This window comes from Sorex fumeus, unplaced genomic scaffold, assembly GCF_029834395.1.
Source record: "Sorex fumeus unplaced genomic scaffold, SorFum_2.1 ptg000034l, whole genome shotgun sequence".
NCBI classification, from domain to species: domain Eukaryota; kingdom Metazoa; phylum Chordata; class Mammalia; order Eulipotyphla; family Soricidae; genus Sorex; species Sorex fumeus.
Genome location: NW_026606091.1, coordinates 44,061,918 through 44,089,045, shown reverse-complemented (window position 1 = coordinate 44,089,045; position 27,128 = coordinate 44,061,918). Strand labels below are relative to the sequence as shown.

Genomic DNA, 27,128 nt, shown 5'->3' with positions numbered 1-27,128 from the left:
TTCTCCTTGCCCAAGTTGCTCAAGCTTCCCACGGCAAGAGAGTGGGCACTGGTTGACTTGGTATCACTGATCACCCCCTTTGTGTGTTCATTTTACTGTTCCTATCATATTTGGGCTTATCGATGCTAGTTTTGAAAATTCTCAGGGGTTCCCACTCTCTCAGCCTTTGACTCCTCATCCTTAAAGTTTCAGCTCAGTGCCACCTCTAGCAGGGTGCCTTGCCTCATGTTCTCCTCCCAGTCAGGCCACGAGGCAAGAAAACGCACCCTTTGGCACACTAACTGTGTGGTGCCCCTCCTGTTCTCTATAATCAGGAGTTCGGATGGGATTTGGGTCCTTGAACCTTCCCGTTTCTATTTCTTCCTTTTTGAGGCTCTTGTCCCTGAATCTGTCCGTTTAGTATAAGAATGTCAGTCAGATTATCTCACAATTACGGGCAAACCCTCTCCCCTGAGTGTTCTCTATAATGGGCAGCACTTCTCCATCTCTTTCCAGCCTCGTTTCTTTCCTGGGACCTGCCTGTCCTATCCTGCTGACTGACTTCCTGGTCTCCTAGATCCCCCCGTTTCCACCATTTGTCTGTGGTCTTCTTGGATGTCTTGGAGGCTCACAGTCTGCCACATTGTGTGTGTGCGCGCGCACGCATGCACACACACACACACACACACACACACACACACACTCCCCATTGAGAAATGATTCTCTAAGAGAGCTGCATTGCATGTTGTTTTCGGGTTAAGCCCAACTGGAGTCTCCTGCTCTGTTTTCTGAAGGGCGGAGGCCTGCAGGCGAGGTGTAAGGCCCGGAGTCAGCACATGGGGGGGGGGGGGGGGGTGGCCAGCTGCAGGCTCTGCCCTGCCTCGCCTCAGAGGGGGAGGAGGAAAGCCAAGTCCCTGTGTCTGCTCAGCTTTAAGGCGTAGTGGTCTGCCCGCCAGAAAAGTGTGGCCAGACCCATGACCTTTTTTCTTTCTCTTTTTCTTGGCGGGTGGGGAGGGGGTTGGTGGCCACACCTGGCAACGATCAGGGCTTACTCCTGGCTCTCTGCTTGGGGGTCGCTTTTGGCAGGACTGGGAGGGCCGCATGGGATGCTGGGGAGTGAACCAGGTTGGCCACATGCAAGGCAAGCACCCTTTCCCTCCACACCCAAGAGTTTCTGATTGCTGAGTTCTGCTCACAGTTTTTCTTGCTGTGGCAAAAGGCTGTAAAATGGTAGAAAGAGGGACAGCCAGGGGGAAAGGGCAGAGGTTCCTTCATCTGTCTGTGTTCTTTCTAAATGTGCCGTGTATGGGTGTAATCCACACATACATATAATACGTAAACTCAGCACCTGGCACACAACTTTGAACACTGAATTACAGATGTTTTCTCGGTGTTGTCATATGCATACTTAACTGCTTTAGGAGAAAAAGACGACATAAATGCATACACACACATGTGGACACACAAATGCACACGGACATGCACACCCTAATTTATAGTAGCTCTTCTCTTGTGCTTTGGTTTGGACAAATATAATATCACCATACCTTTGTTCAGTGAAAAAGAAAAGGAAATATATGTGTGGTCAAAGTGCGTGCGTGCGTGTGTGTGTGTGTATGTGTGTGTGTGTGTGTGTTATATGGAAAGGGGAGAGAGAATTTATGATCCACTAATCTTTTACTGAAAGTGAGAAAGGGAAATAAAGCTGACATAAATCAGAAAGAGGTAAATAATTTAAAGAGAAAAGTCTACAAATTTAAAGGCAAGTCATCTGCGTGTGACTTACCTTTGTATCATCCCTAAATCTAGTCTGATAGAATGCTCATTGGAGCCTTTCGAAAGTATTACTCAGTGTCAAACACTGTTCTAAACTTCATATCCTGATTCAGTTTAACCCTGGTAGCAACCGTCGGGCTTAGATGCCACTGTTAATCCCACCGTGGAGGGGCACAGAAACAGACCCTACGAAAATGTAAACACCATCATGAAAGTCACATAGCTGGAGAGTAGCAAAGAATGGTGTACGTGATGCTTGAGTTTGTGGATAAGGTAATGCAAGGCCTCCAGCCAACCTGGATTGAGGGTCTCTGTCAATATGTGTGGAGAAATGCAGCCAGAATGGGGGTGATTATGGGCAAACCTGAGACAAGGAATTTGCCCTTAATAGGTATGCCATAGGAAGTTGCAAGCTTCTCAGTGGTGGATTGCTCAAGTTAAAGGTGTGCTGGACAGGTGTCCGCGTGTCTGTCTATATGTGTGCACATGTGCTTGTGTGGCTAGCACCATCCTCAACAGAAACCCAGACTCAGACAGTCCTGAAAGAAGAAAGCGGGTTGCGGCAAGTCTCAGAGGCTCAAACCATTCCTGGCGACACCTTCAAGGAATCAAGTACTAAATTAATACCTGAGGGCCGGGCTCCAAGCAGTTAATTAGAAGCAATAAATAGCAAACCAGAAGCCATTAACCCACCCAGTGGAGTAAGGCAAAGCAGACTCAAGGGATAACGAGAAAGGCACAGAGAGTATCTGTGAATCAGACAGAAATGGAAACCACAAAGCCATACTGAGGACCTGAAGAGTCAACCAAGAAAATAAGTACCTCTCACGTTACAGGAATACCTGAAAGGAGACCAAAATCATTCTCTGAAACAAAATAGGTATTAAAGGGTTTACAGAGCACAGGAGAAAAGAGAAGAAGGGAGAAACAAATTTAGCCCCCACTACAATATTATTTGGTTTTAATTATTAAAAAGAAAAAACCACCATAGTGAAAAAGGACTGGAAGGAACAAGCGAAAAAAAAAAAATTAAGAAAAGCGAAGTTTGGAAAGGAGATGCTGGCCTGCCCTGGGTGTTTTAACTTGTGCTCAGAAAACAGGAGTATAGAGAAGGAGAGGAGGGAGATTGAAGGTTAGCTACCAGTCATGTGACAGGTAGATGTCTGCCTTAGACAGATGGCACTTGGAAGTGGAGGGCGGTGTGGGGATCGGAGCAGAGATGTTTCAGTTGCCAAATGCAGGCGTAGGTTTCTGAGGCAGGAGTGAAGGAATGAGAATGAATTTCTGTGGGAGAAATCTAAGAAGTTCAGGATTGGGAGGCAGAGATTGGGCCATCAGATTCTTCGTAAAACAGAAATTGCAGAACATCTGCAAGGGATTTGCTTCTTTCCACAGGTAAAAACCCACAAGGTTGATTGTTGAGTTTAAGTTGTTGATTTAAAAAAAAAAATAAAACCCAGACTTCCCAAAGATAAAGAATAGAATACCTCTCAAGGGAGGAAGAAACAAATAATAAAGATGCAACTGAATCTCATGCCATAGAATCAGACACTCCGGAAAGGAAGATTCCAAAAGCCAGAGGTTTTTCTTTGGACCGGGTGGATCAGTATATTGGCCATGGTTCTCCAGAGATATCACAGTCAATAGGGTATAAGAATAAAGGGAGATTTATTTCAGGAACTGGCTCACGCAATCATGGCAAGTCCAAAATCAGCAGGGAGCCCTGGCAGGCCCAAGACCGTGAGGGAGTCTGGACAGCTCAGGTCTGAGGCCATCTGCTGAGCCCACCCTCACTCGGGGAAGGTTATTCCTTTCGATCCACTCCAACAGCGGGCAAGGCCCCCTCTCTAGGGCGGGCACCGTGCTTCATCCCAGGCTTATGATGCATATGTTGAATGTTAATCTCCTCCAGAATCACACTCAGAGAAATCTCTAAAAAGGTAGCAAAAAATCAGTGAAGATACTAAAAGCCATCAGTTGTTCTCTTGAATAGAGTGAATTCTATGGTATGTGAATTATAAATCTCAATATAAAACGGAGGCTGGTTTTAAGAACATTTTGTGAAAGTGAACTTGAAAATTTCAGTGATCTTTACACATACAAACACACACACACACACACACACACACACACACACACACACACACAAAGACTCAAATGAATTAGAAAACCTGAGCAGTTCATAAAAAAATTGAATCAGTTAAAAAAAAATCTCCCAAACAAGAAACCTCCTGAATCAGGTCTAGGAAAAGTTTCAAGGAAGAGGTAAGACCAGACTTAAATGTGTCATTTCAAAGGACAGAAAACACATACAGTTTCCCAATTCATTTTATGAAGAGATCGTCACCTGATTAGCAAAGCCAGGCAGAGATGATGGGATAATTACTAAAGAGCTTTACTCATGAACATAAGAGCATAAGCACCAACAAACGTTTTATTTTTTTTCAAGTTTTTTTTTTTTATTGAATGTGAGCTAGACTGTTACAAAGGTGTTCATGATTGGGTTTTAGTTATACAGTGTTCCAGCACCCATCCATCCACTAGTGTACATTTCCCAGCACCAGTGTCCCTAGTTTCTCTCCCATCAACCCCCTACCCTCTACCCCTCAGCTCAGGAACTTTATAGACTCAAAATCAACCTTAAAAGAAGTCCTAAAGGGGCTTCTGTAAGTCAAGAAAAGCACTAACAGTATTTTTAAGAAATGAGGAAAAAAGCATTCCGAGAAAAAAAAGATGAACCATAAGAAAATTGAGATGGCAGAAACATAAGGCAAAAATATAACTAAAAATAAAAAGAAGCGGCTGGGGGCATAGTACATCAGGTAGGACATTTTCCTGCATGTGATTGACCTGATCTCAATCGCCGCATCCCATATGGTCCCCTGAGTACCACTAGGAGTGATTCCTAAGTGCAGAGTCAGGAGTTAGTCCCTGAGCATCGCCAGGTGTGACCCCAAACCACCCACTCCCCCCCAAAAGACAAAAATAAGGGGTTGGAGCTGTTCATGAAACCCCGTCATGAACAGCTTTGTAATGGTCTATCATGGTGATTCAATTAAAAAAATGAAAAACAAACAAAACATTTGAGCAAGGAACTTGCCTTGTCCTGCCCATAGTTCATCCAGGTTTCAGTCCCAGCTCTCCACATGGTCTTTCAAGCACTGCAAGGAATGGTCACTCAGCAGAGCCAGGAATAAGCCCTGGGCATAGCCACTGTAGCAAGAAAAAACCCCACAAAATCAAGTTTGTTTCCTTTTCAATGATGTGCCTATTCTTTGCTCTTCTTCTAACTTGGATTTTAGTCTTCTTCATATATAAGGATGTATGGATTCCTGATAATACTGTTAGTTTCAGATAGCACTATAGCACTGTCCTCCCGTTGTTCATCGATTTGCGCGAGCGGGCCCAGTAACGTCTCCATTGTGAGACTTGTTGTTACTGTGTTTGGCATATCGAATGTGTCACGGGTAGCTTGCCAGGCTTTGCTGTGTGGGAAAGGTACTCTTGGTAGCTTGCTGGGCTCTCTGAGAGGGGTGGAGGAATAGAATCTGGTTCGGCCAGGTTTGCTGCCTGCAAGGCAAATACCCTACCCACTGGGCTATCACTCCAGCCCATTAGTTTCAGATGTTGCAATTTTTCTTTTTCTTTTTTTTTTTTTTTGAGCTGCACCAGGCTGTGCTCAGGGATTACTCCTGGAGAGTTTGGGAGACCCTCTGGGGTGCCCAGTATCGAATCTGGGTCTGCTTTGTGCAGGCGAGTGTCCTACCTACAGTAATAACTCTCCAGCCCCATATGTTGGAATTATTCCCTCCTAGTGAGCCACCAATCTGTTGCTTTTTTTCTGTGATGTTCTTTCTTGTATCAGAATAGTTCCATTTTATAGAGTCAAGGTAGTGATTCTTCTTTGGGGGGAAAGTTAAGAGATTTGGGGGCCATGCTCAGTAATGCTTGGGAGTTATTTCTGGATCTGTGCTCAGGAGGGACTCCTGGCAGTGCTCAGTGAGTCACATGTAGTGCTGGGGACTGAATTAGGATCCACTGCACATCCTGAGTTTCTCTCCCACTTTCTCCTACCTCCTCCCTCTGCTCAAGTGGTTTTATTTGAGAGAGCAAACATTGGAGACAATTTAAGGTTGAAACCTGGGAGCATAGATAAGGAAACGTGGTTTGGTGCACATCATGAAATTCTTTGGTTGCTCTTTGGGGACCACAGTTAGGGGCCACGGCTCAGGAGCCCATGGGGTATGCTGCCCATTGAACCCAGGTTGGCCGCTGCAAGACAGGAGCTCTACCTGGCCCCCTATCATGGAATTCTTTTGAGTCAGGAGTACTAACAGTTTTCACATTTCCATATGGATAGGTCTCCAAAGGAAAATTATTTGCTACAGGGGATTGTTTATGCGGATTAAAAACATACAAGCTGGGACCAGAGCAATAGTACAGCAGGGAGGTCTTTGCCTTGCACGCAGCTGACCCGGGTTCAATCCACGGCATCCCATATGGTACCCCAAGCACCACCAGGAGTAATTCCTGAGCGAAGAGCCAGGAATAACGCCTGAGCATCGCTGTGTTGTGACCCAAAAAGAAAAAGAAAAACCCAAACATACAAGCCTTGCCTTTTTCAATAGTACACATTTGAAAATAGGGCAGGGTTTGGGACTCGTATTTTTAACTGCTGGTGCCACATGGCCCCCATGAGCCTATCAAGCTGTAATCCTGGAGGCTCCAGACACTAGCCAGGTCCCTACTACGCGGTCTCAGAGGCCTGGGGCAGCCCCCATCCTTGGGCCCTTGTATTCGCTATCCGGGCTGGTTGGCTGCGATTCACTGGGAGTGGCCCTAGGGCTCCCAGAGCACCACTGGGAGCTGGCCCCCAATGGGACACATACAAATGGAGGATGAATGTTCAGTTGGGGGAGCCCTCCCTAACCCTGGACTGTCCTGGTTCTTCTGGCCTCTTACATGGCTGTGGACAGTACAGCAAGGTGGCATCGCAAGCATAAGGTAAAAAGGTAAAGGCCCTCCCGTTGATCATCGATTTGCTCGAGCGGGCCCAGTAACGTCTCCATTGGAGACTTTGTTACTGTGTCTGGCATATCGAATACGTCACTTGCCAGGCTCTGCCGTGCAGGCGAGATCCTCTCGGTAGCTTGCCGGGCTCTCCGAGAGGGGCGGAGGAATCGAACTCGAGTTGGCCATGTTGGCTGCATGCAAGGCAAACGTCCTACTGCTGTGCTATCGCTCCAGCCCACTATCGCAAGCATAGAGACATCAAGTCTGGAACCTTAAGTTTAGGTCCAGGTTCTGCTGAAAACGCCTTTGTAATTATCTTTTTTTTTTTAATTGAATCACCATGAGATACTGAGTTACAAAGCTGTTCCTGATCAGGTTTCAGTCACACAATGTTTTCACATTTACAAGGTAACTGCCTACAAGTTTCCTTATGGTGTAGGGGAGAATATGAAGGACTTTCTGCTACCTAGTAGTACCTCACACAAGACAGGCAAGGATTTGAGCACAGCAGGAGCTGGCATATGAGATGTGTGCCTCCCCACCCCCTTGTTGTCTAGTGCCCTGTGTTGCCAGTGTCTCCTTCTTGGTTATCATAGTAAAATACTGCTTTTCTAAGAATATGTTAAGTTGCTTCTTAAAAAATTTCCATCTGTTTTAGGGGTTGGAGAGATAATACAACAGGTAGGGTACTTGCCTTGCATGCAAACAACCTGGGTTTGATTCTCGACATCTCATATGGTCCCCTGAGTACCACCAGGAATAACCCCTGAGCATTGTTGGGTGTGGCCAAAAAAAAGGAACCCCCCCAAAGAAAAAAAAACAACCCTTCTATTCCTTTAAATAGTAATAATACGTAAGACACAACTTGAGAAGGACTATGAGCTTAGGGATGGGTTAGGGGAAACTAGAAAGTGGGCTTTGTGTCAATTAATACAAACCAGCAACTGTCGGAGATGCTGTCTGTCTCTAAGAATGCAGCTCTGCCTTTGAACCAGGCTGGTGAGCCTGGTTTATGTCCTCCCTCTCTGAAGAAGAAAATTCAGCTTCAGTGAAACCCATGGAAGAGCTCAAGAGTGTTTCTAGACATATGTGATCAAAACTTGTCAAAGTCATATTGAACACTGACTGCTGAGTTTCCTAACCATTGCTTATTCTGATTACCTAGGTTACCCTTTCCCTACTGCTCCTCCTGTGGACCCGTTTGCCAAAATCAAAGTGGAAGACTGTGGAAAAACTAAGGGGTGCTTTAGGTTGGTAGATTTTGTAAGTTGGGTAACTTTATGACTAAGACAATTCATTTGCTTCTCAATGAAGTATTTAAATTGCATGCAGTTCATTTGGATCACGGATGTAGTCGTGATGGTCATGCGAGTTTTCAGCCTGAAAGAATTTATGCCCGAGCTTGAATGCCATAAGGCATTGGAACATTCTTCTCTGATTTCTCGTGTATGACTGGACTTCCATTGGTTCAGGGGTCTACTCCTAACTGGTTGGCTAAAAGCAGAAGAATCACATGACCCAGATTATGGTGTTTGCTTAGTCAGCAGGGATTGTGGGTGAGTCAGACAGTGATAGGTACCTGTGACACCCAATGATTTGTCAATGAGTCATGCCCTACCGGATATCTCTACCATCTTAACTAGTCATTAAGCATTGATGATGTCACTCGCTTGTGTCAGTAACTGATGAGTCCATGAATGATTATTCATAGTTTCCTCTCAGGATGGACGGAGAAAATTCGAGTCGTCAAAACTCCTATCTGAACAGTAGTTTTTCCAACAGAAAAGGAGTTTTTTGTTAATTAAATATATACCAAATTTTTGTTTTTGTTTGTTAATTAAATATATACCAACAGAAAACTCCTTTTCTGTTGGAAAAACCTCTCTCTTTTGGAACTCTTCATCTCCTGAAACAAGCTGCCTAAATGTACCCCCAAATTCTGATTTTGTAGGAGGAATAGGGGTGGAGAATATTCAGTGCGAAAGATCTAAGGAGAAAAAAATTGAATTCAGGGGATTTTCCTGTTTTTTGAACACCGGGGTGGGAGGGGAGGATAAAAAGACATTGAGTAATGCAGTAACGTCTCCATTGGAGACTTTGTTGTTACTGTGTCTGGCATATCGAATACTCTCGGTAGCTTGCCGGGTCTCTCCGAGAGGGGCGGAGGAATTCTTGGAGAAGGTTGCCACCCAGATCCATTATGGTAATTAGGGGTAAGTTTTGAGAAGGGACGGAGGGGAAGTACCCTGCTGCTTTGCAAAGACACGCTTTTTTGGCTCCATTCTCTTTAGCGTTGTACCTTTTGATTTTTCTCATCCCGGTTTTACATTGTCTTGTACTTAGATATTTTCCTGGTTGCCCCAGGAGACCTGCCTTGCTTGCCACCTTGGCCAGTCCTTGGCAGCCTGTGTCACTTCCTTCGTCTGCTTTCTCTCTGAGGGAGATGATAGTATCCTGGATGTTGAACACTGTTGAAACAGTGTTCAAACCAGAGTTTCCTGCCTCTTAAAGGATCTAGGAATCCTCTAGACAAAAAATGTAGATGTTTGGCTCTTATTCCAGCAATTCGTATATCTAATCTTTAAAAGATTCCTATATACATAATCCCATTATCTGGATAACACTTTCTACTGCTCTGGGCTTTAGTGTCTGAATTTGTTATTGCATTAGCACGGAGTCAAGGCAGTTCCCAGCAGAGTAGCGGCAAATTGGAAAATAAATGTTGCAGTTATGCTCAGTGTAAACCAGATGAGGTCCTCTTTCGGTGCATTATACAAATGAGGGTTTTGCAGCAGTGCAGACAGAGAAAAATGGAGCCTTGCTTCGCAGTGATATCACGATTCATCAAAATATGTTGCACACTGCAGAGAAGAGAAAGTTACTGTCAGGAGGATCACAGTTATACATCAGTTATACATCGCGTGAAGGCCATGACCATAACTATTCCTGGTTTTATAGTCTAATTTAAAATTAATATAGAATTCTTAGTTTAGTTGCATAAAAGTTAGTAAATAAAAAGACTTGTATAGGGACCAGAGCAACATTACAGAACGTAAGGCATTTGCTTTGTACATGACCCACTTGTGTTCCATCCCCAGCACCATATAGGGTCCCCTGAACGTTGCCAGGAGTAATCCCTGAGCACAGAGCCAGGAGCACTTCCAGGTGATGCCCCAAAACATCAAGCAAAAATTTGGTATATATTTAATTAACAAAAAACTATTTAAATGGTTAACTTTGAGAATTTTTACCACTAAAAGCGATTAAATAGTAGCACTAAGAAACAATAGAATGTAAAGAGTAGGGACTTAAGTTCAGAGACCCAGCATCAAGTTCTGAGACAGCTACTAACACAGTCTACACTGGCAACTTTGAACAAGTTTCTTCCCATCTCTGGACCCTCTTTTTTTTGTTTGTTTGTTTCCTCTTCAGAGGAGCTCAGGGGCCCAGGGGATCAACTTCTATATTGTTTATTTGAGGAGGCCACACCCTGAAATGCGCAGGGGTCACTCCTGGCTCTCCACTTAGGAATTTCTCCTGGCAGTCCTCAGGGACCATGTGGGAAGCTGGGGATTGAACCTGGGCTGACCGCATGCAAGGCAAATGGCCTACTCGTTTGTACTATGGCTCTGGCCCTGTTCCCCAGTCCCTTGTTTTTTAACATAAAGTGGAGCCCATCATTTCCAAAGTTCTTCCTGATTGGAGTAAAGTCAAGAAGAAGGTGTTTTTGAAATTTTTGGTAGCAAAGATCTAATTTGTTGGGCCGGAGTGATAGTACAGTGGGTAGGGTGTTTGCCTTGCATGCGGCCAACCTAAATTCAATCCCCGGCATCCCATAAGGTCCCCCAAGCAGCACCAGGAGTAATTCTTGAGTGCAGAGCCAGGTGTGACCACCCCCTACAAAAAGTAAAGCAAAAAAAAAAAAAAGATCTAATTTATTGACAGTATTGCTTGACTAGTAGATGATACAGATGTCTGTATTGTGTTTTAAATATGCATATGAAGAAGCAGTAACATATTGGGATTTGTCCTATAGATATGGCAAACCCGGCTGTAATGCCGAGACCTGCGACTACTTCCTTAGCTACCGAATAATAGGGGCTGATGTGGAGTTTGAGCTCAGCGCAGACACGGATGGTTGGGTAGCCGTTGGATTCTCTTCTGACAAGAAAATGGTAAGAGGTGAATCCCAACACAAACTGATTATATTTTTTAGTTTGCTGTGCCATTTTTGACTAAAAAAATTGTTTGTTTTGTGTTGGAACAACATACACCCGGTGGTGCTCAGGGCTTACTCCTGGCTCTGCACTCAGGAGTTACTCCTGGCAGTGCTCAGAGGGACCACATGGGTTGGTGGGGATTGAACCTGGGTCCGCACATGCAAGGCATGCACCCTATCATTTGTATTGTCTCTCCAGCTCCTGCTCTTGATTCTAGAGGCTGAGCCTGGTTATGTTTCTCTGAGATGTTGTGCCACTCTGAAGAGTGAGGACCCGATTTCTGGCATCTCACTCTTTTGTAGGAAGCCAAGCAGAGAAACTGATGAGAGCACTGTAAATATTCCATTAGTTAAAATTACTCTCTGCAAGTTTGAAAACTTCAACCTGGGCCAGAGAGATGGTACAGTGGGTAAGGTGCCCACCTTGCACATAGCTCACCCTGGGTTTGATTCCTGGCCCCAGGTATGGTCCCCCAAATCTACCAGAAGTGATCCCTGAGCATAGCCAGTTGTGGCTGAAAAGCCAAAACAAATTTAAAAAAAATTCAAGTCAACTTAAACAGAGGAGGAGATTGATTTTGAGAACAGAGGAAGAGATTGGTTGTAAGAACAGAGAAGGAGATTTGTGTTGAGTCTACAAATGGTTCTGAGTGCTTCCTAGTTCATGTATTCAGCAGGATTTTCACAGTAATGCTACGATGAGCCCCTCGTGTGTGCATGTGCATTGCCTGGAGCTCAACTGGATTTGGCTTCATCTGTGGTCTGGCTGCAGATTTTTTCTAATCATTCTGGAACCAGCATCTACTGGAATATGTTCTTTTTATGGCAGAAAAGCAAGAACCAAGCTTATTTCAAAACCTCTGCTTGGGTCACATCTACTAATACGCCATTGCACAAAGTCAGTTGCAGCCAAGTCCAGAATGAAGGGCAGGATGTACAACCCATTCCCCCCACACCCTTCACCAAGAAGCCTCGCAAAGGTGTGGGCATTTATTACCACTACAGGGGAGTCAGGAATTGGGGCCACCAGGTGAGTCTCCCACAGCCCCATGGGCAAAAGTATCAGGACCTCAGGAAGGACTCTGAGCAGAAACAGGCCTGGAATTAGGAATCTAGAAAATTGTCCATCCCTTGCCTCAGTTTCTCTCTGCGCCTCTACCATATTCTCCCCTTTTGCTTCTAGAGCCATCACATGGCATGTCACAGTGCCAGCCTAGGTTAGACCTCAGTGACTTTGCATCTTGGCAAAAGTGTAGTGGCCTTTCCTCTTCTCCTCAGCTCCTGCAGTGAGAGGGCTGCTGAGACCCAAGGTTGCCACAGTGGGGGAGGTGAGGAGCACCAAGATTTTGGATGTGTTTTGAAGGTAGCGCTGAGCAGCTTGGCTGGTGGATTGGATATTGTAGTTCGGCGCGAGGGAGTCAGTGCTGCAGGGATTGTCGCAGGGTGGGTCAGCTCCCACCCTTTCTTCCCAGTTGAGGCCATGAGGTAATGGTCCAACCAGTGAGACTGATGCATCCGTAATCTCCTACTCAGTAGAAATAGTAGGCTTGGGCCAAACCCAGGTGCTGGCTTAGTATGTGAGTGACTGTTCCCTGTCCTGGAATTCATCTGTCCTCATAGTGTGGGTATTAGAATTGAAGGCGCAAAGGAGTGAGAGAAGAATTTTCAAACTTACGTTGGACATTTTGCTAAAGACCAAATTAAAAGGCCGTTGAAAAGCCAGCTGGCCTGACTGCCTGCCTTCTTTCTTTTTCTCCCTCCTCCCCTCCTTTCTTCCATTCCTCCCTTCCTCCTCCCTTCCTCCCTCCCTCCCTCCCTTCCTTCTCTCCTTCATCTCTTCCTTCCTTCCTTCCTTCCTTCCTTCCTTCCTTCCTTCCTTCCTTCCTTCCTCCTTCTCTCCTTCCTTCCTTCCTTCCTTCCTTCCTTCCTTCCTTCCTTCCTTCCTTCCTTCCTTCCTCCTTCTCTCCCTTCCTCCCTCCCTCCCCTCTTCCTCCCTCCCTCCTTCCTTCCTCCTTCTCTCCCTTCCTCCTTCCCTCCCTCCCTCCCTCTTTCCCTCCCTCCCTCCCTCTCTCCCTCCTTTCCTTCCTTCCTTCTCTCCTTTTCTCCTTCTCTCCTTCTGTCCTTCCTTCCTTCTCTCCTTTTCTCCTTCTCTCCTTCCTTCCTTCCTTCCTTCCTTCCTTCCTTCCTTCCTTCCTTCCTTTTCCTTTTTCTTTTCCTTTTCCTTTCCTCCCCTCCCCTTCCCAGCTACACCTAATAGTGCTCAGAGGTTATTCCTGGGGTTATTTCTGGCTCTTGCTCAGGATTGAGACCCGTCTGTGTTTAGGGGCTTCGCCATATGTGATGCGGAGATAGAATCAGGCTTGACCATATGCAAGGCAAATGCCTCAACCCTGGCACTATATCTCTGTCCCCATCCCCAACGGTCTTTAAAATCATTTTTTCTCCTCCTTTTTTTTAAAAAAAATTAATCACAGATTAAATTTTTTTTGGGGGGGTAGGTTTGGGCCACAGCTGACTGTGCTCAGGACTTACTCCTCGGTTCTGTGCTCTGGGGACCATGTACAGTATGTGCACGGCAGGCACCTTACCCACTATACTATCTCTCCAGCCCTGACCTTATCCATTTAAGCAACTCTCTCAATGTCAGCGGCTTTCTCTATATAGTTTATTAAATTTAGGAAGTTGAACATTGATAGTATTATCAAATATACTATTCCCTTTTCAAATGTTACCAGTTATCTCAGTACTGACCTTCATAGGAATTTGTTTTTTGACACAGAATTTTGTTCTAGGAATAACTATGTGTTGTGATGTATTTTTATCTTTAGTGTTCATTATTTTGGGAAATAGGTTCTTTTCTTTTCTCTTCTTTCTTTCAGCCCTCTTTGAAGACCACTTGCCAGGATTTCTGTTTTTCGTAGAAATGAACTACAATTTGGATTTGTCAGTTGTTTCCTTGTGATTAGTGTGTGTTTTGGCAGAAATATAAGCTAGCTGGTGATACTATCTTCTCCAAACAGCATTTTGGGAGTCGCTTGATGTCAGCTATTCTGAATCAAAATTACTTAATTCAGTCTTTTAAATGACGTTTAAAGTAAATGTTGGGGTGTCATTTCAATCACGGAGGTAATAGGATGCATATGTCTGAGTGATATTCCTTATGACAGGAAAGATTGATAGGGATGGAACCTTGACCTTGACTTTTCTCTTTATCAACAATATTAGGGTGGCGATGACGTCATGGCCTGCGTTCATGATGACAATGGCAGAGTCCGAATACAGCACTTCTATAATGTTGGTCAGTGGGCAAAGGAGATTCAGAGAAATCCTGCCAGGGATGAAGAAGGGGTTTTTGAGAACAACCGAGTCACCTGCAGGTTTAAACGTCCTGTGAATGTTCCTAGAGAAGAAACCATTGTTGATCTGCATTTGAGCTGGTATTACCTCTTTGCTTGGGGTCCTGCCATTCAAGGTAAGTTGACATTGTGGCATCTGTATTAAATGTCAGATTCATGATGCATGGAATAAGCACTTTGGATAATAATAAAAGAAGAAGAATCCTGCCTTCAGATGGCTATAATGGGCTTATCAAATACATGATAAATGAATGTTGGGGCTAGAGACACAATACAGGGTAAGGTGCTTTTCTTGAATGCAGCTGACTCCTGTTCAATCCTAGCACCATTACTGGTCCCTTTGAGTACTGCCAGAAGTGAACTCTGAACACCACGGGGTGTGGCCCCCTCAAAAAAAAAAAGAAAAGCAATAGAGATGCATAGTTGGAGTAGTATCAAGTAAGCCCTGATGCATCGTGCAAACCTTTGTGTGCTCTATGTGGGGCCTTGACCCTACTTAATTTTATAAAATTCTCACTTAGGAGGCCGGAGCAGGTAGGGCATTTGCTTTGCATGTGGCTGCCTTGGGTTCGATCCCCAGCATCCTGTATTGTACCCTTAGTACCTCCAGGAATAATTCCTGAGTGCTGAGCCAGGCGTAAACCCTGAGCATTGCTATGTAAAAGCAAAAAACGAACAACAACAACAACAAAAACTCCGAAGTCCTCACTTAATACTATATCCTTAAGAAGCATCAACACAGTTATTTTGGAGAGATTAAGGAAACCTACTCAAATTCTTCTAATTAAAAGCATAACACAGAAAATTCAATCTTAGCTGTGTCTGATTCCAGAAAATAAATTCCAAAATGTATTTTTTAATTAATCACTGTGTAATACACAGTTACAAATTTTTTCATGATTGAGTTTAAATCATATAGTGTTCTAATACTTATCTCTTTTCACCATCATATAGTGTTCTAATACTCATCTTTTCACCAGTGTACATTTCCCATCACCAGTGTCCCCAGTTTCCCTCCTCAAGCCCCACTCCAGGCTGCCTCTATAACAGACACTTCACTGTTACTGAAGGGTTATCATGTACATCACTTTAACAATTTTCCCCACACCCAATTCTTGGATAGAGTGATCATTTCCTACTGTCATTGTCATAGCGGTCCCTTCTCTGTACTTCCTGAAAGACCCATGGCAAGCTTTCTACTATCTGCTATGGACCACTCCTCCTGGCCCTCATTTCTGATGTCTTTGTTATTATTCTCATACTATGTTTTTTTTAATATCCCACAAATGAGTGCAATAATTTTTTTCTCTATCTCTCTCATTTCACTCAGCATGATACACTCCATGTCCATCCATATATAAGCAGATTCCTTGGCTTCATTTTTTTCTAATGGCTGCATAGTGTTCAATTGTTGAGATGCATCATAGTTTCTTTATCCGTTCATCTGTTCTTGGATTGGTTCCAGATTTTGACTATTGGGAGTAGTGCTGCAATGAACATAGGAGTGTAGATGTCTTTTAAGTGTCATGCTTTTGGGCCTTGGGGAATATTCCCAGGAGTGGAATTGCTGAGTTGTATGTAAACTCAACCTAGGTTTTTGAGGAATATTCATATTGTTTTCCAAAAAGGCTGGGCCAGTCAGCATTTCTACCAGCAGTGAACAATTGTCCCTAGTCCCCCATATCCTCACCAATACTGGTTGTTTGTTTTTTTGTGATGGATGTCAGTCTCTGTGGTGTAAGGAGCTATCTCATTATTGTTTTGGTTTGAATTTCCCTGATGATTAGTGATAAAGCATTTCTTCATATGCTTTTTGGCCATTTTGATTTCTCCTTTGAGGATACTTGTGTTCATCTTTTTCCCATTTTTGGTGGGGTTGGATTTTTTCCCTGTAATTTTCTATCTGTTTTATATATTTTGGATATTAACCCCTTATCAGATAAATGGTGCACAAATAACTTCTTCTATCTGTAGGCTGTCTTTGTATTCTGGTCTTTATTTCCTTTGAGGTGCAGAAGCTTCTTAATTTAATGTAGTCGCATTTGTTGATATTTGATTCCAGTTGCTAAGTCAGCGTGGCATTGGATCTAAAGATGCCTTAAGTTTCAGTGTCATGGAGAGTTCTGCCTATGTTTCTCTCTAGGTGCCTTATGGTTTCAGGTCTGATACTGAGGTCTTTAATCCATTTTTACTTTACTTTTGTACCTAATGTCAGGAAGAGGTTTAAGTCATTTTTTAGAATGTGCCTCACCAGTTTTTCCAGCATTACTTGTTGAAGAGACTTTCCTTACTCTATGTTTTTTGCTCCTTTAATAGAGATTAATTGATCATACACTTGAGGGTCTCTGCGTGTTTAATTCTATTGATCAGAAGCATTTTCTTTATTGTAGTACCATGCTGTTTTAATTACTACTGCTTTGTAGTACAGTTTGAAGTCGAGAAAAGTGACACTTCCCATCTTATTTTTCCCAAGGATTGCTTCGGCCATTCTGGTGGTGGTGGTGATGGGGTGGTTATTGTGCCATATGAATTTTAAATCTATTTTATTTGAGCTGTTTCTTTGAAAAATGTCACGGGTATCCTTATAGGGATTGCATTGAATCTGTATAATGCTTTGGGGAGTATTGCCATTTTGATGATCTTAACCTTCCCATTCCTTGAGCAGGGTTTCATTTCATTTCATTTCATTTCATCATCCTGTTATTCGTCGATTGCCTCGAGCAGGCCCCAGTAACGTCTCTTTCATCCTAGCCCTGAGATTATATTCAAGGCTCTTTAGGAGAATGAGACCCATCATTGTTACTGGTATTTGGCATATTGGGTACGCCACGGGGAGTTTGCCAGACTCTGCCCTGTGGGCAGGCTACATTCGATAGCCTGCAAGTTTGTCCAAAGTAGGAATGAGATAATAAGATGTCATAAAATGATGTCCTGATAAGATGTCCGGGAGCTGGATTTTATAGTCTCTGAGTCTTGGCCGCTGATGGGATTACACGGCGCCAGGGGGCCAGGTGGTGGGTGTGACCCCCGCCTACTGGAATTTGGAGGATCTGGGTGGAAGATGCTCGACTCCAATTCGAGTAGGCTTGGAGGTCTCGGCCCCGGAACCCGCGTGGCTTTTTCCCTCTGCCAGTACCTTCATGTGTGCGGAGAGTGGTCTCAGCATGGTGGCGGCTGGTCTTGGAGGTCTTCGGCTGCCGGAGCCCTGGTCGGGGCGGGGAGGAAAGCTCAACCCGCTCCCCTCCAAGGGGCTCCGGGAAGGAACACCAGGCGCGGGGGCAGGTGTATGTATTTTTTATCTCCTTATGCCCTCTTTTATTTCTTTTAGCAGTGTTTCATAGTTTTCTTTGTATAGGTCTTTCACCTCTTTGGTCAAGCTTTTTTTCTTTGAGAAGTAAAATGCTTTATTTTTTGGTCATTCGTACAGACATGATGGAGGGTTATTTTACTTTTGAGGAAATTGAGGCTTAGACACGAGTTGAGTAACTTGCCTGCTGTCTCAGAATTGGTTACTAGTAAAACAACAGACAGTAGAATGGAAGTCAGTGTGGCTCTTAACCACTGTAGTCTCTTTCTATATCCCTTCAGTTGGCATTTACGGTTTTGAACTGCAAATCTCAACCCCCAGTTTTTTCCCTGACATATTTTTCTGTTTCTGTTTCTTTTTTTTCTTTTTTTTTTTTTTTTAGTGAAACACGATGAGGTACAGTTGTAGACTTACAAACTTTTGTGCTTGGGTTTCAGTTATACAATGATCGAGTACCCATCCCTCCACCAGTGCCCGTTCTCTACCACCAATGATCCCAGTAGCCCTCCCACCCCCCATCCCCCCATCCAATCCCGCCTCTGTGGCAGGGCATTCCCTTTTGCTCACTCTTTCCTTTAGGGTGTTGTAGTTTGCAATAAAGGTTTTGAGTGACCATAATGTTTGGTCTATAGTCTACTTTCAGCATGCATCTCGCATCCCGAGTGAGTCCTTCAAACATCCTTTACTTGGTGTTCCCTTCTCTGTCTGAGCTGCCTTTTCCCCCAGCATGTGATGTCAGCTTCCAAGCTGATACCTAAGTAATTGAGTTTCTGAGGCATAATTGTGAATGGAATTTTTTTTCTTTGCCTTCTATGTATTTGCATATAGGAAAGCTGTGGACTTTTGTAGTCTGCCACTCTACTATAAAGATTTATTGTTTCTAGGAGCTTTTTTGTAGCATATTTAGGCTTTTCTAAATATAGTATCATGTCATCCACTGATAGTGAGAGCTTGACTTCTTCATTTCCTATCTGGGTGCCCTTCATGTCTCTATCCTGCTTAATTGCTTCTTGGCAAGTGCTTCCAGTACTTAAGTGAATAGAATTGGCAAGTGTGGGCAACCTTGCTTGTGCCTTATCTTAGCAGGAAGCTTTTTTTCCCCCCCACTGAGTGTGATGTTTGCTGTGGATTGTGGTAAATGACTTTGACTCTGTTGAAAAAAGTCCCTTCAGTTCCCATTCTGTTGTGTTTTTATCATGAACGGGTGCTGGATCTTTTCAAATGCTTTCTCTGCACCGATTGAAATGATCATATGATTTTTTTTATATTGATATGATGTGTTATGCTGATTGAGTTATGTATATTAAACCATCCTTACACCCCTTGGATTTGGTTTGCAAGCATTTTGTTAAGGATCTTTGCATCTAAGTTCATCAGGAATATGTTTGTAATTCTCTTTTGGTGTATGTGTGCTGTCCCTATCTGCTTTTGGTATCAAGATAATGGTTGCTTCGTAGAAATTGTTCATGAGTGTTTCTGTTTATTCAATTTCCTGAAAAAAACCTGAAAAAGATTGGCAGTGGGTCTTTTGTAAAGGTTTGGTAGAACTCACTAATGAATCCATCTGGGCCTATGCTTTTTTTTGGTGGGGAAAACTTTTAATTACCATTATGATTTCTTTGATAATGATAGGTCTGTCCAGGAGCTCCATATCTTCTTGGTTCACCTTTGGAAGGTTATAGGAGTCCAAGAATTTATCCATTTATTCTCGGTTCTCTTGTTTCCTTGCCTATAGTTGATCAAAGCAATTGGTTAGTGCTCCTTTCGATTTCTGTGGTCTGTTGTGATGCCACCCCTTTCATTTCTGATTTTGTTTATTATGGCACACTTTTTAAAAGGAATATTGCTAACAGTTCATCAATTTTGTTTATTTTTCTGAAAAACTAGCTCTTGATTTCTTTAATCTTTTGGATTTTTTTTATAGATTCTAATTCATTGATTTCTGCCCTAAGTTTTATTATTTCCTTTCTTCTGCATACTTTGAGCTCCTTTTATTGGTCATTTTCCAATTTCTTGAGCTGTGCACTCAAGTTATTTATATGAACCCTTTCTTCCTTCATGATGAATACTTGCAAAGCTGTAAACATTTCTCTTAACACCTCTTTTGCTGTGTCCCACAAGTTCTGGTAGCTCGTGTCCTCGTTCTTGTTTGTTTCCAGGAATCTTTTGATTTTCTCTCTGACTCACTGGTTCTTTAGTAGTGAGCTGTTTAACTTCCAGGTGTTTGATTTAAAATTCTCCACTTCTGTTTGTAATTAACTTCTATTTTTCAGTGCATCATGAGTTGAGAAGATAGTTGGTACGACTTCTATCCTCTTGATTTTATGGAGGTATGTTTTGTCGCCCAGCATGTGGTGTCTCTTGGAGACTGTCTCATGTGCATTGTAGAAGAATGCATATTCAGTATTTCCTTGCTGAGTTTTAGTCTGGATGTGACAGAGCAGTGAGTGGTAACTAGAGGTGACAGGGTGGTGTTAATGTCTCTAATTACTATTGTGGTGCTATCAGTGTCCTCCTTGAGATCTGTTAGCAGTTGGTGCATATATATTTAGGAGTATGATTTCTTCCTGATGTACATATCCCTTGCTAGTTAAGAAATTACTCTATCGCCTATAACCTTTTAGAGGCTGAAGTCTGTGTTGTCTGATATTAATAAGGCCATCCCAGCCTTTTCAAGAGAGTTGAGGGGGTTTGCTTCAGGATTGTCTAAACGCCTTTGACTTTGAGTCTATGTTTGTTCTCACTATTCAAGACAAGGCATACTCTTTTTATTTTAAATTTTCTTAAATTTTTTTTATTGAATTACTGTGAACTATAGGGCTGGAGTGATAGCACAGCGGTAGGGTGTTTGCCTTTAATGCAGCCAATATGGCCAACCCGAGTTCGATTCCTCCGCCCCTCTCGAAGAGCCCGGCAAGCTATGAAGAGTATCTCGCCCGCATGGCAGAGCCTGGCAAGCTCCCCGTGATGTATTCGATATGCCAAACACAGTAACAACAAGTCTCACGATGGAGACGTTACTGGGCCCGCTCGAGCAAATCGATGAACAATGGGAGGACCGTGACTGACTGTGAGCTATAGTTACAAAGCTTTCATGATTGAATTTCAGTCATACATTGATTGAACACCGATCCCTCCACCAGTGCTCATTTTCCACCACCAGTGTCACCAGTATCCTTCCCGGCACCCCGACATCATCCCACCCCTTCCTCTATGGCAGATGATTTCCTTCTTACTCTCTCTCTATTTTGGGGCATTATGGTTTGCAATACAGATACTGAGAGGCCATCGTGTTTGGTCCTTTATCTACTTTCAGCACACATCTCCCATCCCGAGCGATCCCTCCAACCATCATTGACTTAGTGATCCCTTCTCTGTCCCAGCTGCCTTTTTCCCCAGCTCGTGAGGCAGGCTTCCAACTGTGCAGCAGTTTTCCTGATTCTTTTCTCTACTGGCCTTGGGTGTTAGTCTCATATTATGTTATTTTATTTTCCACAAATGAGTGCAGTCATTCTATGTTTGTCCCTCTCTTTCTGACTCATCTCACTCAGCTTGATACTCTCCATGTCCATTCACTTATAAGCAAATTTTATGACTTTATCTTTCCTAACAGCTGCATAGTATTCCATTGTGCACGTGGTTTCCTCAACCAGTCATCTGTCTCGGGCGCTTGGGTTGTTTCCAGATTCTGGCTATTGTGAACAGTGCTGCAATGAACATACAGGTGCAAATGTAATTTCTACTGTGCTTTTTTGCACCCCCGGAATATATTACAGGGAGTACTCTTAAAGTTAATATATAAAATACTAAAATACTGAATTGGAAAGGGCAGCTGGAGACTTCTCTAGGGATTGCAGAGTATTACATTAGGATTTACTGTATTCTGGAACTCTCAGATCCACTAACTTATCTTATAATTTAGCCCATTAATATTCACATTTTAGTGTGTGTAAGAGTTGTCTGGCTATGTAATTAAGATGCAGCTTCTGGTATGTCTGAGGCCCAAGATTCTGCATTTCTTACCAACTCTAAGGTGAGACTAGCCCACAGAAGACTTCATTTTGAATGTCAGAATTCTCCAGAATTTCTACAGCAGAGACCCAATGATATCATGAGATCTTTTAGAATGGGGGTGGGGAACCCATGGTTCGTGGACGGATAGGCTTGCTTCTTGCTCACCCCCACAGCCTGGCTTCCTGCATTACATGGTGCTCCAGTGACGTTACGAATATACAAATGGCCCTTGGCAGAAAAAGATTCCCCCCCCCCCCCCGTTTGAGAGAAAGCTAAAATCAAATTATGCCATGTCTTTAACATTCTCTGGTTGATCCGCTTAATGGCTTAACGAAGAATGAAAATTGTTTGCAGTAATTGTAACGAGAACTCTTTCTGGCTCCTGGTAATTGCTTCTTCCTATTTGTATATTCTTCAACTATCCATGATCTAATCTGTTCTTTTTTCCTCTTAAATTGTTTCCAATTGATTGGGCTAGAGATTTAGTCCTTCCCTCTCTCCCCTGCTTCCTCCCTTCCTCCTTTCCTCCCTCTTCTCTCCCACCCTCCCTCCCTCCCTCCCTTTCTTCCTTTTTTTCTTTCTCTTTCTTCCTTTCTTTCCTCCTTTCTGATGCTTCTAGTTTTATGACACCTTTTCCATGTGGGCTGGAGCGATAGCACAGCGGGTAGGGCGTTCGCTTTACAAGCGGCCAACATGGCCAACCCGAGTTCAATTCCTCTGCCCCTCTCGGAGAGCCCGGCAAGCTACCGAGAGTATTCGATATGCCAGACACAGTAACAACAAAGTCTCCAATGGAGACGTTACTGGGCCCGCTCGAGCAAATCGACGATCAACGGGAGGGCCTTTCCGTGTGTTTATTTCCCAGGTCAGCAATAGAACTGCAGTTCTGCTTGTAAACGATACCTTAGACTGGATAAATAAAAATTACTTATTTTAAAATTGTTTCATATTTTAAAATAACGTGATTTGAAATCTAACAGTTTGGGTTTGAGGATTGATTCTGCCTCTTGATAACTGTGTATAGCCTTTAAATTCTGAAATTTATAATTTCTTTGTGTCTAGAATGGTAATATAATAATAATAATAATAATGCACTGTAGCACTGTCCTCCCGTTATTCATCGATTTCCTCGAGCGTGCACCAGTAACATCTCCATTGTGAGACTTGTTACTGTTTTTGACATATCAAATTGTCACGGGTAGCTTACCAGGCTTTGCCGTGCAGGCGGGATACTCTCGGTAGCTTGCCGGGCTCTCTGAGAGGGATGGAGGAATCAAACCCGGGTTGGCCGCGTGCAAGGCAAACGCCCTACCCACTGTGCTATTGCTCCAGACAATAATGATACTACTACTACTACTACTACTACTACTACTACTACTAAATGCTAACTTTATAGGATTATTGTAAGGATAGAATGAAAGCTGATATCTTAAATTGCTTTCAGGCTGTGCAGAGCTGTCCTGAGAATAGCACCTTTCATGAGTCCCATGGTAGAATACTCCCAACACTGATGTCTTTGCCCAACGTGCTTACTTAGGACTTCTAGTCCTCACTGTCTCAAACAAAACAGACAGATTACTGGCCCATATGTGAACTGTGGGGCTTCTTATTTGGTTTCATTTAGTTTTGGGGGTCATAACCAGCTATGCTGAAGGCTTTCTCCTGACTCTGTGATCAGGGATCACTCCTGGCAGAGAATCTATGTATAGGATGCTGGGATATTAAACTCAGGTCAGCTGTGTGCAAGGGAAGCGCTTTACCTGCTGGACTGTCTCTCTGGTCCCTTCTTTTTCTTGAATTCCCTTTCATACTTTTTGTTCTCTGAGCCTCTCTCCAGGGAGGTTAACTTCAAGCCTAGGTTTGAAAACTGGAATTAGATTTCTTTGAAGGACGGCATGATCTAGAGGGGCCTGGTTATGCCTTGGCCTCTATCTAGGTGATCAATGAGTGACATCAGGTAGGAGAGGTGAGAGGGATTTGTTGAGCAAAGAATCATGGGCGACGTGAAGAATCAGATTTGTGCCAAACTGTAATTAGCATGGAACCTGGTTCAGGGGATTGATATATCCACATTAGCAGTGCTTCCCTAGTTTGATATCCCTGTAAAGTCCCAATGCTAAGCCCTCTTTCTTTTTAAAAAAAAATTTATTTTTATTTTTTTCTAATTGAGTCACTGTGAGATACACAGTTACAAAACTGTTCATGATCAGGTTTCAGTCATACAATGTTCCAACATCCATCCTTCCACCAGTGTCCATTTCCCACCACCAGGGACCCCAGTTTCCCTCCTGCCACACCCCCTCCCCAACCTGCCTCTACTCTATGGCAGGCACTCTCTCTCTCTCTCTCTCTCTCTCTCTCCTCCCCTCCCCCCATGGTCTGCGACACAGATACTGAGAGCTTATTATGTTTATTCCTTTACCTACTTTTTACGTACTTTCAGCATGCAGTTCCTGTCCAGAGTGATCATTTATCCAACTCTCTTTGTCATAATGGTCCTTTTCCTATCCCAGTTGCCTTTTCCCCTAGCATTTGAGGCAGAGACCCCTCTTTCTAAGGAAATCGTTGCTCTAAACTCATCTGCCTTCATCTCCTTAATTCAAGTTTCTTAGGGATTATTCAGTTGGAATCATTCAACTTTCTGATTCATTCTAATCAATATTATTTATAAGGAGCTTCTTTCTCCTTCTAACCAGTTCAAAGGTTTCTATTCCAAAACTTGTTTGGTAATCTAATTCTCCTTTCTATTCTATTTTGTTTTTGTTTTTGTTTGGGGTCCATATCTGGAGATGCTTAGGGCTTACTCCTGGTGGTGTTCAGGGGGACCAAATGGGATATGAGGATTGAACCAGAGTCTGCCATGTGCAAGGCAATCACCTTACCTGATGTATTTTCACTCTAGGCCCTCTTCACTATGCCAGGTAGACACATAGGTACAGCATGACCCTTCAGGACATGCTACCACTCATGACCTATATAAATGGTACATTGAGAAGGTTTCAGCTCTCAGGGACTCTTAGTAGCTGTTCTGTCACACTGTCCTCCTGTTGTTCATCGATTTGCTTGAGCGAGCACCAGTAACGTCTCCATTGTGAGATTTGTTGTTACTGTTTTTGGCATATCGAATATGTCACAGGTAGCTTGCCAGGCTTTGTCATGCGGACAAGATATTCTGGGAAGCTTGCCGGGCTCTCCGAGAGGGGCGGAGGAATCAAACCCGGGTCAGCGATGTTGGCCGCATGCAAGGCAAACTCCCTACCCACTGTGCTATAGATAAAATATATATTTGAAAGGAAAAATTCAGTAGCTCTTGGGCTGGGGAGATAGCACAGGGGGTAAGACACTTGTCTTGCATGTGGCAAACCTTGGTTTGATTCCCAGCACTGCATATGGTTCCCACCAAGAGTCATCCTGGGCACAGATACAGGGTCAGCCCTAAGCAATACTGGGTATGGCCCTCGAAAATGAAAAGCAAAAAAAAAAAAACCAAAATCTTGGGATTTGTAAACAAAACAAATTATTCTGTTTGGTATTAATCAGATAAAAATCATTATAGACCTTACAAATAGACCTTCATATAGTACCAACTAGTCTACAGAGTGGGATCGCAATAGCTTTGTTCTCATAGGGGATGTGTGGATTCTTGGCAGCCAGTATTTTGAATAAATTTAACAGTGTTTTCATTAAATGTACAGTTATTGAGAATTCTGATAACTCCCATGACTGATTCTAAATCTTTATAAACATGCCTTTCATATTCAAAAGACTGTAAATTAATTTTTCTGATGTTTACATAAATTATCATGAATCTGTAATTTTTTTAATGTAGGAAATCTGTAATGTTTTTCAATTTCTCCTTTCCTTTCTATTTTCTATTAAAGGTTCTATCACTCGACATGATATAGATTCACCACCAACATCCGAGCGTGTTGTCAGTATTTACAAGTATGAAGACATTTTCATGCCATCAGCTGCGTATCAGACCTTCTCCTCTCCATTCTGCTTGCTTCTTATTGTTGCCCTGACTTTCTACTTATTGATGGGAACCCCTTAATCATAGCTGCAAAGCCAACACTGGGCTTAGAAAATCTTTAGTACAAATCACTTCTAAAAGGATGTGTAGTATAATTTTAGCTTCTATCATTTTTAAAAAGACTCATAATTTTGTTTTTTTCAAAGCAGGCAAGCTGCTTTTCCAGCAAAAGAAGATTGTTTAATAATGACACCATGGTTTGGGAAAGTATCTCGAACTTTTCTAAGAACTTTCAAAACTTTTTTAATTGAGCTTATCGCGTCTGTGTCAGCTCGATGAAAATTATTATTGCCATCTTACTGAACAGGAGTTGAGACCCAGGAGGGTTATCTATTTATAACCTACATGCCATGTAGCCTTAGATAGGAAATCAAATAATATAATACATAGCAAGGTAGAGTTATGAGCTAGGTATTCAAACCCTGTTTCTAAACAAACTTAAGTCTTCCAACTAGCTCTAGAGAGAGTCTTGGTGTGATAGATTAAAAGAAGGTCATAGGTTGCTCCAAAATGCATAGTCTTTCAGAAAGAGTAATTTTTCAAATTTCTGTCAAGTATCAATGCTTTGAACTTTTTATACATTGGTGGGGAGAGAAGGGGAGATTACAGTAATATCAGTGTTTCATGTTTATTCAAAGTTGTTGGGAAGAGGGCTAGTAAAGGAATCAAGGCACTTGCCTTGCACTTGATTGACCCAAGCCTGACCCCTCATGTGCTCCCTGAGTACCACCATAAGTGATTCTTGATCACAGAGCCACAAGTAATTCCTGAACACAGCTGAGTGTGCCCCCCCCAAAAAAAAACCAACATTTTTCCTCAAACAGCAAAAATTCTTACTGCTATTTGGAAAAGGTTAGAGATGAAATTACAACTAGTATAGCAGGTACTTACTTGCCTTGCATGCGGCCAATCTGAGTTCAGTCCCTAGATTCTCATGTGGTCCCTAATCACCAGAAAATCACCAGGTGTAGCCCAAAGTCCCAGCCCAAAAAGAAAAGAAAAATAAAATGTCTAGTGTTTCTGAAAACAAAATTATATTAATAATAAAATACAGACATTCTAACAATATTTAGATGCTTCTGCAGCTTTTTAAATAGTGGGCATTTTTAGAAGATCAAATTTGGTTTCTTCTGCCACTGTCTTTGGGGCCACACTCAGTGGTGCTCAGAGGCAACTTGTGGCTCTAAGCTTAGGGATCACTTCTAGTGAGGTTTGGGGGACCGTATGTGGTGCCAAGGATCAAACCCAGGTGGACCACGTGCAAGGCAAGCGTCTTACCTGCTGTGTTTTTTCTCTGGCCTCCTACCACCGTATTTAATAAGGTATTCATCAGTAGTCACCGCTAATTTTGTGGTCAGAGTCTGCATATGTTGAGTATGACAAAATATGTACTATAGTAAATAAATCATCTTAATAAAAGTTTAAGACATT

At 43.0% G+C, this 27,128-nt stretch overlaps 1 protein-coding gene across 1 annotated transcript in view; it reads left to right on the top strand.

The window, feature by feature from the left end:
• The window catches only part of FRRS1L (ferric chelate reductase 1 like), a 35,394-nt gene extending 9,195 nt beyond the window's left edge, over positions 1–26,199 (top strand). Inside the window, exons 3-6 of the mRNA XM_056117118.1 lie at positions 7,934–8,018; positions 10,805–10,943; positions 14,213–14,459; positions 25,546–26,199. Coding sequence (XP_055973093.1) covers positions 7,934–8,018; positions 10,805–10,943; positions 14,213–14,459; positions 25,546–25,718 — 644 coding nt within the window. The 3' untranslated portion in view covers positions 25,719–26,199. The remainder of the gene's footprint in view (positions 1–7,933; positions 8,019–10,804; positions 10,944–14,212; positions 14,460–25,545) is intronic.
• Positions 26,200–27,128: the final 929 nt, after the last annotated feature.